A 14,872-nucleotide genomic window follows, 5' to 3' on the forward strand; every position below is an offset into this window, starting at 1 on the left:
AATTGGCGCAATGGGATGTTGTGCCTGAACGTCTCACTGCCAAGTAAAAACAAAAAAGTACCCACTTATCTTATTTAGAAAAAAAAAAAAACACGCACACGATGCAAATTTTAACTATTCATGTGGCCTAACGTAGAGCTTTCCGTCATGTTGATGTCGATGCTCAGCTTTGAGTTTGTCCGCAAAACGTCTGTGCGTCAGTTTGTCCTCCAGAATGAAGCGCAGCTGGTGATGAGTCTGTGGAAACGCTGCCTTCACGCGTTGTCGTAAATGTCCAAATTGATACAGTACAGTAGGAATAAACTTACTACGTTTGTAATTCAACCTAAGTAAAATGTTGAATACTCGACTTTTACTTTTAATTGAGTATTTCTACACTGCGATATTGCTACTTTTACTCAAGTACTTCTCCCACACTAATTCATTCTTGGTGTGCGGCAATCATTACAGTAATTCTCCGTCTGAATGTTCCGTCGACTTGACGATTACTAGGGGCAAGTGAAGGCAGCAGAGTTTGTGTCGCCCCAGATGTAATTCCACAATCTCCCCACTAGATGGCCACAGTCACAATAAACCTATGAAACCATACCTTTTAAGTAATTTATAAATCATCTAAACATTATAATTTATACTCTTTTAAATATTTAGTAATCAGAGATAAGGTAAATGCCTGTAAAAGTTACCCTGCTCAGAGTTAATATCTAGATCAACAAACCCTTCACTTACTTGGGAATAGCTTTTCACTTTTGAATGAATTCCATGTTTATCTTTGTTTTGATGTTTGGGTATTTATTTCCTTCCTATTTCAGTGTTGGTTATTGAGAATAGGAGTACTGTTATTTGTAATTAGCTAGATTTATTAATATGTAGAGCTGAAGTTACTACAAATTCACAAAACATAAGCAGAGCTGGTAAAATATTCAATTTCTTAAATATATGGATTTGCCTCCATTTCTTTACATTAATTTATGCATTTGCATTTTCTTTTTTTTAACTTCTTTTTGCCGATTTGAAAATCGGTTGGAGAAAACAAACATTGTGATAAGCGTATCTCACTATTTTCGTTTTTTTTCTTTATCCTCTACTAGAGTAAAAGTACTAATACCACACACTTAAATATACACATTAAGGTAAGAGTATGCTTTGAAAAGAGAAAGAACAGTGAAAATAATCAGGAGATTAATCCATAAGGAAAAATAATCACTAGTTGTAGCCTTATTTAAAGCTACAACACTAATGCATAAGTAACAATAATCTGATTATATAATAGTATTACTCAACTAACAGCATCTGGAAAATGTGACTAACACTTTCGATTCAGGACTTTCACTTGAAATGGAGTATCATGCTATGTTATATAACTGGTGCAGATGACTGCAGATTAAACCTTTACCTAAACCCACAGAGCAGAATCCAGTTTGACAACAATACCGTGTACATGAAAACATTCCTAAAGCCATGTGGCAATCCCTTGAAGGTCGATACTGAAAGACAAAAACCCCTGCTAGTCTGCCAGGACACCAAAAACACTTCAGTTTTAGTTCAGATACATCAATGACTTAAAAGCCAGTAGGACTTCCTGGAAAGAAACTTGATTATTCTAAAAGATCTAACTTTAAAATTTCACATGATTTGTGTTTAGATCCCCCCCGAGAAGAAATCTCTGATGTGTATAGCTGTTAGTTATCACAACTAATTGTTCCTAAGTCTAAATCATGAAAATGAATGATGCAAAAATATTGTATAATTTCTTTTTAATGCAATACCCACGGGTAAGACAATTCCCAAAGAATGGCACAATGAAGAAAAAAAACATTACCAAAAATTATGTGAAGCATGATGCCGTCAAACAAGGACACTTGAGGCCTTTACAAAGACCCAAGAGTATATTACAAGGGACGGGATTCAAAATCTATTCCTCACACTATAAATGGCAACACAAATAGGGGTGAAAAATTGTTTTCAAACAAATGTGTTTTACATTGTGTCAAAGTTTCAAGCTGTTGACTCAATTCATCTACTTAAGGGTGAAATTCAGGCTAGAAAACACAAATAAGCTCTTCATTAAAAGGTGTTTCATTTACATTTTTCTATATCAAAAATCATTATTTTCTTTTTAATGCTGGAGACATTTATGAACCGACAAGAGTTTGCAGGTTTAGTGCCACTGGTTCAGATTTGGTGGCAATTCTGTTAAGATTCTTTAATGGCACACAAATTAAGAACAGCACACAAGTCTTTCTGATGTCCCTGTTATTTGCTCGTATTCCATTATGCATCTGCTGTGCTGTGCTACCTAACATTTATCAGACACATGTAAGAATATAGGCCACATCAATCCTGACGGAAATAAGCACATTTCCCAGAGTTCTGTACTATTCGTTTACAGTTTTTAGATCCAAGTTTCATCGCAACAATAATACCAGTTGCATTATTATGGTCTCATATGTTTAACATTTGTCTAAATCATACCAAGACATCAGCATTCTTTCTACAACAATTTATTCCTGATTATAAATGCTTCTGATAGCACCTTTAATTAAACAGTTATTTGTGTCCGGGTGTGGGTGGAATGAGAAACTCTGAAGAGCAACCTTCAACTTAAAAGACTCAGCAACCGAGCAGCTCCACTTCAAAGATGAGAGTGGCATTTGCTGGGATGACGGGTGGGAATCCTCTAGCGCCATACGCATAGTCCGGCGAGCAGGTCAGCCGGGCAACCTGGCCAAGGCTCATCTGTAAAGGAAGTTAAAAATATGGTTTTAATATTTGAATGGCTGATCTGCATTTCGGGCATCTCTGTTAAAGGGTTACTCCAGTGACTTAGTAGTGCCCTTGCATAAAGTTTGGAGACTCTTAATGTCAATTCCCTGGCATGGCTCAAACTAATAAAATACCCTGGATCCTACATTTCCCAGAAAGCAAATTAATAGCAAGATTTGTTAGACCCTTCTTGCCTGGTAAATGCTTACAACTTTCAAACTTCTGCCAACACTTTTACATATGCTCCTACAAATTTGAAGTCATTGAGGCCAAGCTGAGATAATCCTGATGATATCAGAGGATATTTTTACAGACTTTGCAGAGCACATGCAGAGCCACAAAAGACATTATACAATTGTCTTCACAGCAGAGCTGGGTGATACATCAAAATAACTGGCTTAATTCAAACTCATGTTTATGCACCATGCGTAAAATGTCTAAAATGTGAAATTCCAGTTATTGCAAAAAGTAATGTAGAGGATCGCTGGCTCTAACAGCCGTTAGAAGTCACAACAGTGCTACAGTGCTCATGAGCTAGCCAGCCAGCTGTCTACAGACATCAGGCTGATGTCAAAGCACAAACAACATTAGCAGATGACTCTATGAGCTGACTGTTCTACTCCATCTGTGTTCAAACTGATTTCAAATATATCAATGTCAGTGCTCTACCTAGTTGAAGCACCTGGTACTGGCAGTCCAGATGCTGTATGGGATAACTTGTGTGTGTGTGTGTATATATATATATATATATATATATATATATATATATATATATACGTGCATGATGATCATACACGTGGTGCAGGCATTTCATTTACCTAGCACAGCTGTCTTGCAAATTAAGACCCAAAACATTTGACACTTCAATGTTGTTTTTTAACCAGGAACATTAAGCAGTTTAACGAAAAAGGATTTCATTTTGGGCCATATTGCCCAGTCCTTTTTCACAAGCTGAATAGTGGATGAGTTTAACTCATCATAAAAGGGAGCCTCTTTATACTTCCTTTCCATACCTGCATTACACCTTCATCCCAAGCACGAATTACTTGACCCAGTCCAATCTGGAACTCGAAGGGAGCTCCCCGGTCCCTGGAAGAGTCGAACTTACTTCCATTTGTCAGCGTGCCTGTTCAACAGCAGCAACAAGAACGAAAACTTGTTAGCATCTGGGAGAAATCAACACAGCCAGAGAGCGTTAAGACTTATCTTAGGTGTTTTCGTAGGATTTAAAAACACAACGTGATTGAATATAAATACATGAGCCAGTGCGTGCGTGCAGGAAGCATGGTGACTCCTCCTTAACGTCATACATTCAATATGAAGCTACAGCCAGGGAACGGTTAGCTTAGCCTAGCACAAGGAGTGGAACTAACAGGAAACCGCTAGCATAGCCTAGCCAATCGATATTTTTACACTTCGATGTAATGAATGAGATATGCCGTCCTTATTGGAGAGCAAAGGGGCTGCTGGTGAGCAGATTTTAACACCACTGGACAGAGCCCCCGCTATCAGTCTTTGTGCTAGCTAAGCTAGCTTAGCGAACCGTTACATGCCGTACAGTTTCACGTTTCCGTCTCCCCACAAGAAAGCGACGATACGGTATTTCAAAAATGTGAAACTACACCATCTCTCCACGATTCAATTTAAAATCGACCATTTGTATTCGAACGTGTAATGTTTCCCGTTTCAGATTAAAGTGGATGAATTCATAACCTTTGACCAGTCAACAATGAAATAAACGCTGTGTCTCACCAACGTAGTGCACCTTCACATGCTGTCCTCTCTTCGGAAAAGTCCTTCCTGGAAGAAGTAAAAAAAAAGTCTGTTAAAACCAAATGTACGATAAAAAAAAATGATGCGTACTTCAGTTAACAAGCCACTTGATTGATAAAATCCTCACCATCTCCAGGTTTTAGAGTGTCGACTTGTACTCCCATTGTTCTCGCCGAGCAGTCCTCCCTGTCTGACACTGATTCCTGGAGCACGAGCTCTCTGTACAGCTTCACGCGACGGGATTGGCTAGTTCAGTGATGCCAGTGTAACGGGTCTCACGTGGCTGAGAGGGCCCGTCCAGTTTAAAGCGATGTCTGTTTTTTATTTCTGCTTTTATGGATGTGTGCTGAAGCTTATCTGAAAGAGAACAACGTGAGATAGGGAAAAATAAAGTGTTTTTAATGGCTTAATGCAGCTAAACAAACAGGACGATAGCAAGGGGCGTTGAACTGAGGGGACTACTGGAAGTACGTCACAAGGGGGAGGGCTGTAAAAAGTCTGGAATTGAAAGTTTGCTTTTATGTAATTTGAATTTATACGTTATCAGCAGTGTAAGTTAACTCTTAGTGTGGGTTAAATAAATAGTGTTGAGAGACCATTTCTTTATTTTAAGAAACACAGTAAAGCCTCTCATAACCCACGACCCCCTACATATGGGACACATGGTTTAGTCCACCTCCACTGTAGCAGTTGTGGAACGTAACCCAAGTACATTTACTCCCTTTTCTGTGACGTGTGGCAGGACATATGGGGTTGGGTGGGTTAAAAATAGTAAGTAAAAAAAAAAGAAAGTAATGTTACCTGATTACTTTCCATTACTTTTGGATTACCTCAATACCAAACATGCGAATAAAGACTAGAGAAAAATATCAATAAGATTAGTTTTGTTTTATCTTAAAGGGGCGCTATGTAGTTCCTGAGAAGAAAATCAAACTCAGAATTGTAATATTTCCAATATTTATGAGGTAATAATACAAACTCAGAAATATTTTTTCTCCATAACCGAATGAACAAACTGTTCTCAGAGGAAGATAAGGTCCCCAGAACACTGTTTGGAGCTAGAAAGGTGGCAGGGTCTGCCAAACATAAACAAAGTAAAACAGTATGAAATTGTGGTGTCTTTTAAGGTCAGTTTGTATATTCAGTTTACTCAATTTGTTTAATTAATTTGTTCTTGTTCTTAGTTTGATCTTTCTCTTCTGAGTAACATTTATTTTGCAGAACTACACAGTGCACCTTTAAAGTAATGTTACTTGATTATGCGGCGAGGGGCACTAAGGGGGGTAAATTCAGGGGGAAGCCGAACAACGCCACCTGGGGACTTGCAACCCCAAGAAATATTTGAACCTCTGAGATTGGTTGGGAAATAGAAAAGGACACAGGCTCACTGAACTTACTGAATTGGCAGAGATGTGAGTTATAAAGTAAATTAAAGGTTTTATTTTAAACAATAATCAAAATAATCAATGTAAACAGGCAGGGGTTTGAACTGCTAAGGGGGAAAGAAAGGGTTAATGAGCAAATGAAAAACTCTTCAAATCAGTACGGTGAATATAAATAACTTTTATTACAATCTTTTAAAAAGGCCTCAATATGAAATATTAAAAAGAAGATCAGTGTAATTGTATTAAAAGTCGGTCCATCCACGACTATGAAAAAGGAAAACTAAGCTGAGGCCATATGTGGAGCGGCAGACTACACAGAGTCAGTGTCCAGGGGTGCTACCACTACTCATCTTCAGTGCAGCACAGCAAACCTCACAGCAAAATATATAATACACATGTCAGGTGGGAATATGCGTTTAAAGAAAAGGGTTTTTTCCAGCATACCTGGGACACCAAACACTGCCAGCCACAGAGAGCAGGAAGCAGAGGCATAACAATGGCACACAGGTGCCTTATAGTTTGTTGGGGGAGGAGTTGAGTCAAGGCTGCATTTACCAGCACCACACCTTGCTCTGTACTAGGGGAGTATACCCCACCACACAAATAAAGAAAAAAAATAAATATCAATATACTGACACTTCCACTACCCAAGTACCCAAGCGGTGTGCACATACAAACCAAATCCAAGATTATACAGACACTTACACATGTGGCTCTTACACTACACTTTGTCAGATGACATTGTAGGCCTACTTATATAGAAAATATTTTCTTTTTGTGGCGCTCTATTCTTTTACTCTACTAAGGGGCGGCTGTAACTCAGGAGGTGGTTGTAAGGTCAGGAGGTGGTCGTCCAGCAATCGGAAGGTCGCTGGTTTGAATCCCCGGCTCCCCCGGCTGCACCTCGAATCTTCCTTGAGCATCATATGAGCAGTTGGCACTTTGCATGGCATGGCAGCCTCTGCCATCAGTGAATGAATGTGTGTGTGAATGGGTGAATGTGGCAAGTGTTGTAAAGCGCTTTGAGCAGTCAGTAGACTGGAAAAGCGCTGTAGAAATGCAAGTCCATTTACAACATTTCAGAGGAAAACATTTTACTTTTTACTCCCCTACAGTTTTACAGCCTCAGTTACGAGTTACAAAGATTTTCCACACAAAACATATAAAGTTTGGAGCAATGGAGCTTATACAATGATGCTTTTCAAACTACCTCATTATTACAATTTTACAATTTATACAAGTTTTGTACATACTGGCACAGGAGATTAAAAAAATAAAGAGAATATAATACAATAATGGAAAAATAATTGAGGTTTTTAAGCTTCATCGGCACATATTTAGTCTTTAAGCATTTTTGTAATAACTGATAACCCATCAGGCAGAATTGGTCATTTACTGTAAAATTAATTAATTTTGTTTGCTTCATTTAAAAAATATGACAAATTAAACGGTGTAATATACACTTAATAAACATAATGCATTCGGATAAAAACACAGTTCTGGTTCTGCTGATTCTACGTACATCAACGACAACATAAAACAATTCACTACAGGGTGCTTGTTATATTCCATTTTTATAAAAAATTAGTACACCAGGGTTTGTTGCTCTCTTTGGCCATATCCGCAGGTAAGCAATGAGTATTTCTTGATCATTAATAAACCAGAAGTCATTATCAAAACTGAAGGCTCACTGCCATTATATCATCTGATCCATTTTCTTAAAATGCCACACTAACACCAGTATTTCATCTCATAAAAACAATCTGAATGTAAATCAAATACCTCCAGAAAACAGGCATCATTTACAAATAGTGTTAATTCTTTCATTAATCCGGACTAAGCAACAGATGAAACCCTGGTGTCGTCAGAGTCAGGTTGTGATGGATCATACAGATTGTTGAAGAAGGAAAGGTCAGATTGAGTTCCATGTTGTGTGCCCTGAGAGGAAACACATATTTTAATAATCTGCAATCTGTGAAGGCAGAACAAGACATAATGTGACCAAATTTTGCTTTCTTACATCTATTTTGCAGTCAAAGAGGTCAAACGCAGAGCTCTGGTTATTTGCGTCACTGTTCAAAAGTTGATTCCTAAAAGACACACAAGCAGAAAAGATAAATAAACTTTCTTCAGTGTTTATATGCACATCACGTAAATTGTTTATATATTTAATTAACTGTGTACATTGTATTACGTCTCCTGTTCAGCATAAAGAGGACGCTGGAGATGATGACTCCCACCAGGAGAGTGAGAGCAACCGCCAGACCTACAGACAACATGTCTGCAGAGACAGAGAAACATGAGAGAGCACAACTTTTGACATTAACACCTTTCCAACATGCATTTATTTGTACATTACACTTCCCACTTGCACTGAGGCTTAAAAATCCCTTCATTTTTGAGCACTTGCATAAGGAATTAACTGATTAGGTTGTTCCAATTTTACCATTTATGAAAGGGTAAGATTAATGATATTCTATATTTTTCAATGAATCCTATGAAAAGACCAACACAAACAACAATTTTATCCATCTACAAGTTTTGCCCCTGTATTCAAAGCCTGATTTATCTTATTGTTCTGTGCCATAGAGCTCCATTATCAGGGTTTGGTCAGATTGCTATGACATGTATTCAGTTACTAATACAGATTGCCTGGCAATTTTTGTAAAATATAGTTCAACTGTAGTTAATAGTTATCTTAGTCATAAAGTGTGTAGTTACACACATATCTGTCCCAAAGCATATGAAGCTAAACCTGATTCTTTCTAAAGAATGATTGTGTGCTCAGGTGAAGTAGCTTAGGAATGCTTTCAGGTTACCATGATCACTATCAGGAGGGTCAATAGGAGGCTCTGAGTAGCAGCCACCAGGGGTGACGGTGATGTCATCAAGAGCAACGTCCCCAGCTGGATTCATCCCCCTCTGATACACAAACACAAACTGTGACAAAAAGAGAGTTTAAATTCAGCACAGTGATCGGAAAATTCAGAAGAAAACATGAATGAACACTGCTGTTATTGGTTAATGTGTTACTGAAGGTATACAATTTATAAACTGTCGTCTTTTATGTGACTGCCATTTGCTTTTACTCCACTATATATAACTGTTTATTTACATTTTATCAGAAAGATGCAGGATGTTAAAGCTTATTCTGATAATATCCATCATAAGCTCATTATTACCCAGAAGGCCTCTTGGTGTTTAATAGCCAAATTGGCCTCCTGCCACTTGTCTCCCTTGTCTCCCGTCTCAATCCACTTCAGATCCCCGTCTTCGTAGCCTCCTGCGTGCATTTTTCTAAGAGAGAGCACAAATTTGAATTGAGGTATTGCAAATGTTACAAGAACAGCTTCTCTTCAGGCATTAACAGATAGTTACCTGTCATTGATGTAAACTCTGAGAGTCCCGACATGATCGCCGTACATGTGGTACCAGAATCTCAGACAGTAACCTCTAGTGGACGGCTGGAAGACATCACTGATGAGGAAGGACATGTCTCCCCACTCACCAACAGAGTTGTCCACGTATAGATAGTAACCTGGTGGAAACGTGGTAGTGAATAATGACAAAATAAATTATATGTATATGTATATATATATATATATAATATCCAAATTTTGATATAGTCAACTTCACTTTACACAGCTGGTGTGCTGCACTAAAGCTACAAACCTTTACATTTCTTACCTACTACTCACGACAAATCCAGCTAGACTTGTTTGTACAGATAATAATCAAGCTTGGCCGTCTGGAAGAGACTGCCATGAACATCATGGGCAAGAACAAACACCCGTCTGTCCAGTCAATATATGAGCAGTCTGTACTCAGGCAAGCACAGAAGATAATGGCAGACCCATCGCGGACATGTATTCTCCACGCCGAGTTTGAGCTTTTGCCCTCTGGCAAACAATATAGAGTGCCCAGGTGTAAACTCAACGGTCACAAAATGATTGCAGGGATTGTGCAATAGCTTCAATAGCTTATGTGTATTTATTGTCTGTAAGGGCAGCTACTACTATGCACTATGCACTTTGAGTCCATGGCAAATTTCCCCTAGGGGACAATAAAGTATATTCTATTCTATATTCTATTCTATCATCACTGGTTGTGCAATATGTGCAATATAGGTAGTAGTGCAAAATGTTTCATTTACTAATATCTCCACGATAGGTTCACATCATTTCAGTCCAAGATACATTTCTCTGCACGGACAATAACGTATATTGTATCATAGACTTGGTGGAGGCTTTAACAGCACCGATCATGAGATGCAGATCTGGTGAGGGTGATTTTTTTTGCTTTGGTTCTCTTCTCAATGAACTGCCTGATGAGCAGCTGCCATGGTGGTGGGAGTAATCAGAACCTCTACTTAAGTAAAAGTACTAATACCACACTGAAAATACTCGAGTACAAGTTTAAGTCCTGCTTTGAAAATGTTACTTGAGTAAAAAGTATAAGCTTAATCAGGATATTGAACTTAAAGTATTGAAAATAAAAGTAGTAATTCAGACGAATGATACATTTGATATACTATTATGTATTCAATCATGTATCAATGTATAAAGCACAAATTTAATATTGCTGTTGATTAAAGTGGAGCTCACTCTGAACTTTTAGTACAGGGCTGCAAATATTGCTTATCTTTTATTATGGATCAATCTGCTTGTGATTTTCTCCATTAATCAACTGACTGATTGGTTTTTAAATTCTGAAATTCCAGAGCTGAAAGTGACACCAATGCAGTTTTGCACAACCAATAGTCCAGTCCTCAAATGTATTAAAAATATTAGACAGTTAAAAAGAAAGGTGCAAATCTTCACATTTTTGAATCTGGAACTGTGACATGTTTTTGAAAAAATAACTAAAATGATTATCAAAATTGTTGCCAATTAATTTTCTGCCAATTGATTAATCAAATAATTGTTTTAGCTGTGAAATCCAATTGTGGTTTTGGGTGTTTAATCTGCCCAGGTCTGCTCTTCTGTCAGCCAGCGCATTTAAATTAACTCATAGCGCCATCTGCTGCGATGGCTGATGAACTACTCAGAACATTTAGGACAAGTCCAGTCCTGAGCACGGAATCACAAAGACTGTGCCAAAAGTCACATGATATGTGTCTTCCTAGGACATATTTTTTGCACTTGATGTGTTACAAATATGTTTTGTATTTGTTTAATAGCTACGTTTTGAATCTGCAAAACAAAAAGCCTTAGTTTGTTGACGATGTCACTGGGTGTGTTAGTGATTTGTAGGCCATAGTTTCGATGCACGATGAAATCAGTGGCATGAAGTTTCTGTGAGCTTCCAAACACTCAAATCGATCCACTTCAGACCTAAAATCACAGAGTTAAATAGACATAGTAGCCTATTACCATATGTTGAGTTAGTGGTGTGATCAACACTGGGGCCGGTGTTGGGATTTGTGGAGGCTCCTCTGCCGCGGAGCCAGTCCTCCTGGTCGACCTCTCCCAGGTTGCTCCAGCTACACATGTTGGTCTCAAAGTCACAATGTCCAGGAGAAGGACACTGAGCGCCTGTCAGCTGAACGTCATCAAAGGCCATGTCTCCTGAATGAGTGGGGCCGGACTTCACACCTTCAACCGCTATCTGAAACACAAAGGGTGTAACGATGGAAACTGAACATTAATACATGGTTTAAAATCAGTGTCATAGTTGAAATGAGTTTTAGAGGTCATCTTACTGTCATTCTAATCTTCTGACACAGCTTTAGACTCAAAGCAATCAAATCCATGATTGTCAAAAGGAACAGAGACATTTTCAACTAACTGATATCTAATTTGACTTATTATTTGTTTAAATGAATGTTTCTTAATATATGTAATATCATTATGTCTTTTCACTAGAACGACTCAGTATTATCAGACTGTGTCAGGTGGATCTTTGTGACTCACCCTGTAAGACTGAACCCGGGGCAGAAGTGAAGCCTGAGCGAACCTCCACAGCCGGCCCTGGTCTCCCGTCTGGGAGAAAATCAGAGCTTTCTTCCCGTCTTCACTCTGCTGGTAAACATTCAGCGTCCCTATTCCTTCGCCATACATGTGGTACCACAGCTGCACACAAGCTCCTCTGACTGAAGGGCCATAGGAAAGAAAATGTGATTCCTTGACTGAAAGAACGTACTGCAGCACAGCACAACTTAGTTTTGTTCGCATTTAGACAAATATTTCACACAGGACTGTCTCACCTGCAGGGTACAATGGTGAAAACATTTCAGCCCTCTGTCCGGTGCGGTCTGTAGTAGAGGAGGACAGGAAGTAGTAATGGCCCGTGGGTGTGTTGGTGGTGTGGTCGCTGTCTGGCCCGGTGTTGGGGTTGAAGGTGGAGCCCGACTGTCTGACCCAGTCAAAGTCATCGGTGGTCTGCTGCTGCCAGTCACAGGTCCCCTCCTCAAAGTCACACATATCTGCAGGATGTTTTTGAAAGCATTACTAAAAACATGTTGTAAGAGTAAAAAAGGGTAACTCTGAGGGTTTAAGACTCACAGACTGATAGACAAGGAGGCTCCTAACAGTGCCTCAAACATGTTTCTTTTTCACATTTTTCACATTTTTGACATTATTTTATATTTTTCTTGCTGTCAACAAATCCCATGAAAAGACCAAAACCACCAAGTGTTCCTGAGGTGACTATTGATACTTAAAGATACTAAGTGACTACCAGACTGAGTAAAAAGTAGTTTGAACATCAGATCAATTACTGGGTTCATCCCCCTCCCAGTCACCTCCATTTGTCCTGGTGGGTTTGGCCGTGCCTGTATGCCTCCCTGCACTCAGACACCACCGGGTGTTCAAAAAGAGAATTACAAAAACTGAACAAATAATCCACACATGGTCATGGCTGCAACAGTTCCTCATAATAAGGGCAAATGTCACACAGTGCAATAGTGTGTACTAATGCGTTTTTAACAGTTTGTGACAGCAATGGAGCTCTCAAGGCACAGAGGATAAGATATGTCCACCTCTGATCATAACCTAGGTGTGATTTTTGAGTCAGACCTTTCTTTTGAGAACAAAATAGCACAAGTTGTCCAACTCTGCTTTCTTCAGCTAAGGACTGTCTCAAAATAAAGTCGAAGCAGACCCTGAAACGATCATTCATGCTTTTGTTACATCACTCTCAGATTACTGCAACACTTTTATTCTGGTCTTAGTCAGAGAGCCATCTCTCGCCTCCTACTTGTTGAAAATCACACATCATCATTGGTTGTCTGTCACTTTTGGAACTGATTTTAAGATTTTATTGCTAACTTGTAAAGTTCTGCACGGTTTGAGCCCTAAATATATTTCTGACCTACTGGTTCCCTGTGAGCCTGTACGTAACCTTAGCTCCTCTGCTGTGTCCCTCCTGTCGATTCCTGAGTCCAACCTCGTCACAAAAGGTCACCGGTCTTTTGCACTAAGGGTCCCTTGTTTGATTTTTACTGTCTATCTCGTTTGTAAAGCAATTTATAAGTATGTTTTGAAAGGTGCTATATAAATAAAGCTATGGGCCATACAGACAATACATGTTAATAGTATTAATTCAACGGTGGTTTTGGACCATTCATGTGCTTTTGGACAATAAGAAAGACTTGTCCTTTAAATGTAGGACAACGTTTATCAAGATGTCCCTATGGCTCATGGAAAAGGGGGAAGATTTGTTTGAGAGGATACGACTCACTGGGAGGAGACATTAGTTCTCGAAAATGTGCCTTTACTCTCTCTTTTTCTAATGTTTCCAGTCAATCTTTCCCTTGCAAACTGATTACATATTGAGTCACTTCAAAATAGTCAACAAAGCAATAAAAAAACTCAACACAGTCAACGCCTCGTGATTCCCTCCCATTTCAGTCTTATTACCAGAAGCAGGACATGGTCCACTGATGAATGAGATGTCATCGATGGCTATGTCTCCGGCCTCTCCCCCAACTGTAGCCTCCACAATCACTTGGTGGACTTCCTGCAAGGTCATGTGGATCTGCACCCGCTGCCACTCATCCCCTTGATTTCCTGATTTTTGCCACACCTACAGGAAAGACAGGAGGCTGATTCACTGGTCACAATGAGGATGTGAGGAAGTTTTTGCAACACCATGGTATGCGCTGAAACTGTGCAGCTTGCACTCAGTATACGATGCATTAGTGCTTATTTTGCAATCAGCATTTCACAACCATGTGAAAAGTATAATAACAGAGAGAAAACTCAGCGGGAACGGTCAGAAATATTTCTCAATCAACCTCAAAGCCGTTGTTCTAACAGTAAAGGGAAGTAATGGACACAGACTTAAACACATACATGAAAAAACTGTGGCCTTGTCTAACCTCTGTTATCTCCTTGCATGGTGAAACAAAGAATAAAGTAATTCTATGCTTGTTTTACCAGAGTTTTCTTGAAGGGATCAGCTGTTTGTAGAAGCATCCTCAAAGAGCCCACAGTCGCCCCGAACATGTGATTCCAAAATGTGAAACAGTATCCGTGTTCACCAGCAGGTGGCAGCAGTGGAGACTTCAGTTGGGCCATACTTCCTTTAACACTTGGTGGGGAGCTCTCGATGTAAAGGTACTTCCCTGTGAAACAACACAAACAGAAGGTTTATACCTTTCTGACTTTTGACTAAGTATATGTAGTATATCAACAAGCTGTGATTCTCATTTCAACACCTTTTAGAGGCCTGAAGAGGTTTAGCTTTCCAGTGTTTCACAGAAAAGGAAAAGATTAGAGAAAAGTCATAAAAAATTAAGTTTTAGTTGTTGGAACTGGTTTCTCACTCTGGTATTCATCATATGACCCCTTTGATTCATCTTGCGATTCCTTAAGGTGCCCTTGCCACCAGATTGGGAACCACTATCATACAAATTTACCACTGTTTAGCAAGTGATTATGCTTTCTGTCACAAGCTGGCTGATTCTTGTAGTAACATTATCAAGTCCCAACTCTCTGAACGTCCAAAAT

General features: G+C 39.1%; 1 protein-coding gene and 1 long non-coding RNA gene across 2 annotated transcripts; both read right to left on the minus strand.

Annotated features, from left to right (window-relative positions):
- Positions 1–1,737: 1,737 nt before the first annotated feature.
- LOC141016846 (uncharacterized) lies at positions 1,738–4,910 on the minus strand. The gene is made up of 4 exons (XM_073491407.1): positions 4,664–4,910; positions 4,516–4,563; positions 3,777–3,889; positions 1,738–2,736 (listed from the first exon to the last, which is right to left on the minus strand). The coding sequence occupies exons 1-4, from the start codon at positions 4,698–4,700 to the stop codon at positions 2,611–2,613; spliced, it is 324 nt and encodes a 107-aa protein (XP_073347508.1). The 5' UTR covers positions 4,701–4,910; the 3' UTR covers positions 1,738–2,610.
- A 2,842-nt stretch (positions 4,911–7,752) lies between these two features.
- LOC141016847 (uncharacterized) lies at positions 7,753–8,192 on the minus strand. The gene is made up of 3 exons (XR_012180617.1): positions 8,106–8,192; positions 7,942–8,011; positions 7,753–7,859 (listed from the first exon to the last, which is right to left on the minus strand). It is a non-coding gene; the product is annotated as an uncharacterized lncRNA (long non-coding RNA).
- Positions 8,193–14,872: the final 6,680 nt, after the last annotated feature.

This window comes from Pagrus major, chromosome 21 (genome assembly GCF_040436345.1).
Source record: "Pagrus major chromosome 21, Pma_NU_1.0".
NCBI classification, from domain to species: domain Eukaryota; kingdom Metazoa; phylum Chordata; class Actinopteri; order Spariformes; family Sparidae; genus Pagrus; species Pagrus major.

Excerpts from the sequence above, each read along its gene's own strand:
- LOC141016846 (XM_073491407.1), bottom strand. The coding sequence starts at position 4,700 with ATGGGAGTACAAGTCGACACTCTAAAACCTGGAGATG. Across the intron at positions 4,564-4,663 it reads CACTCTAAAACCTGGAGATG|GAAGGACTTTTCCGAAGAGA; the intron begins GTGAGGATTTTA and ends TACTTCTTCCAG. Across the intron at positions 2,737-3,776 it reads GGGATGAAGGTGTAATGCAG|ATGAGCCTTGGCCAGGTTGC; the intron begins GTATGGAAAGGA and ends CTTCCTTTACAG.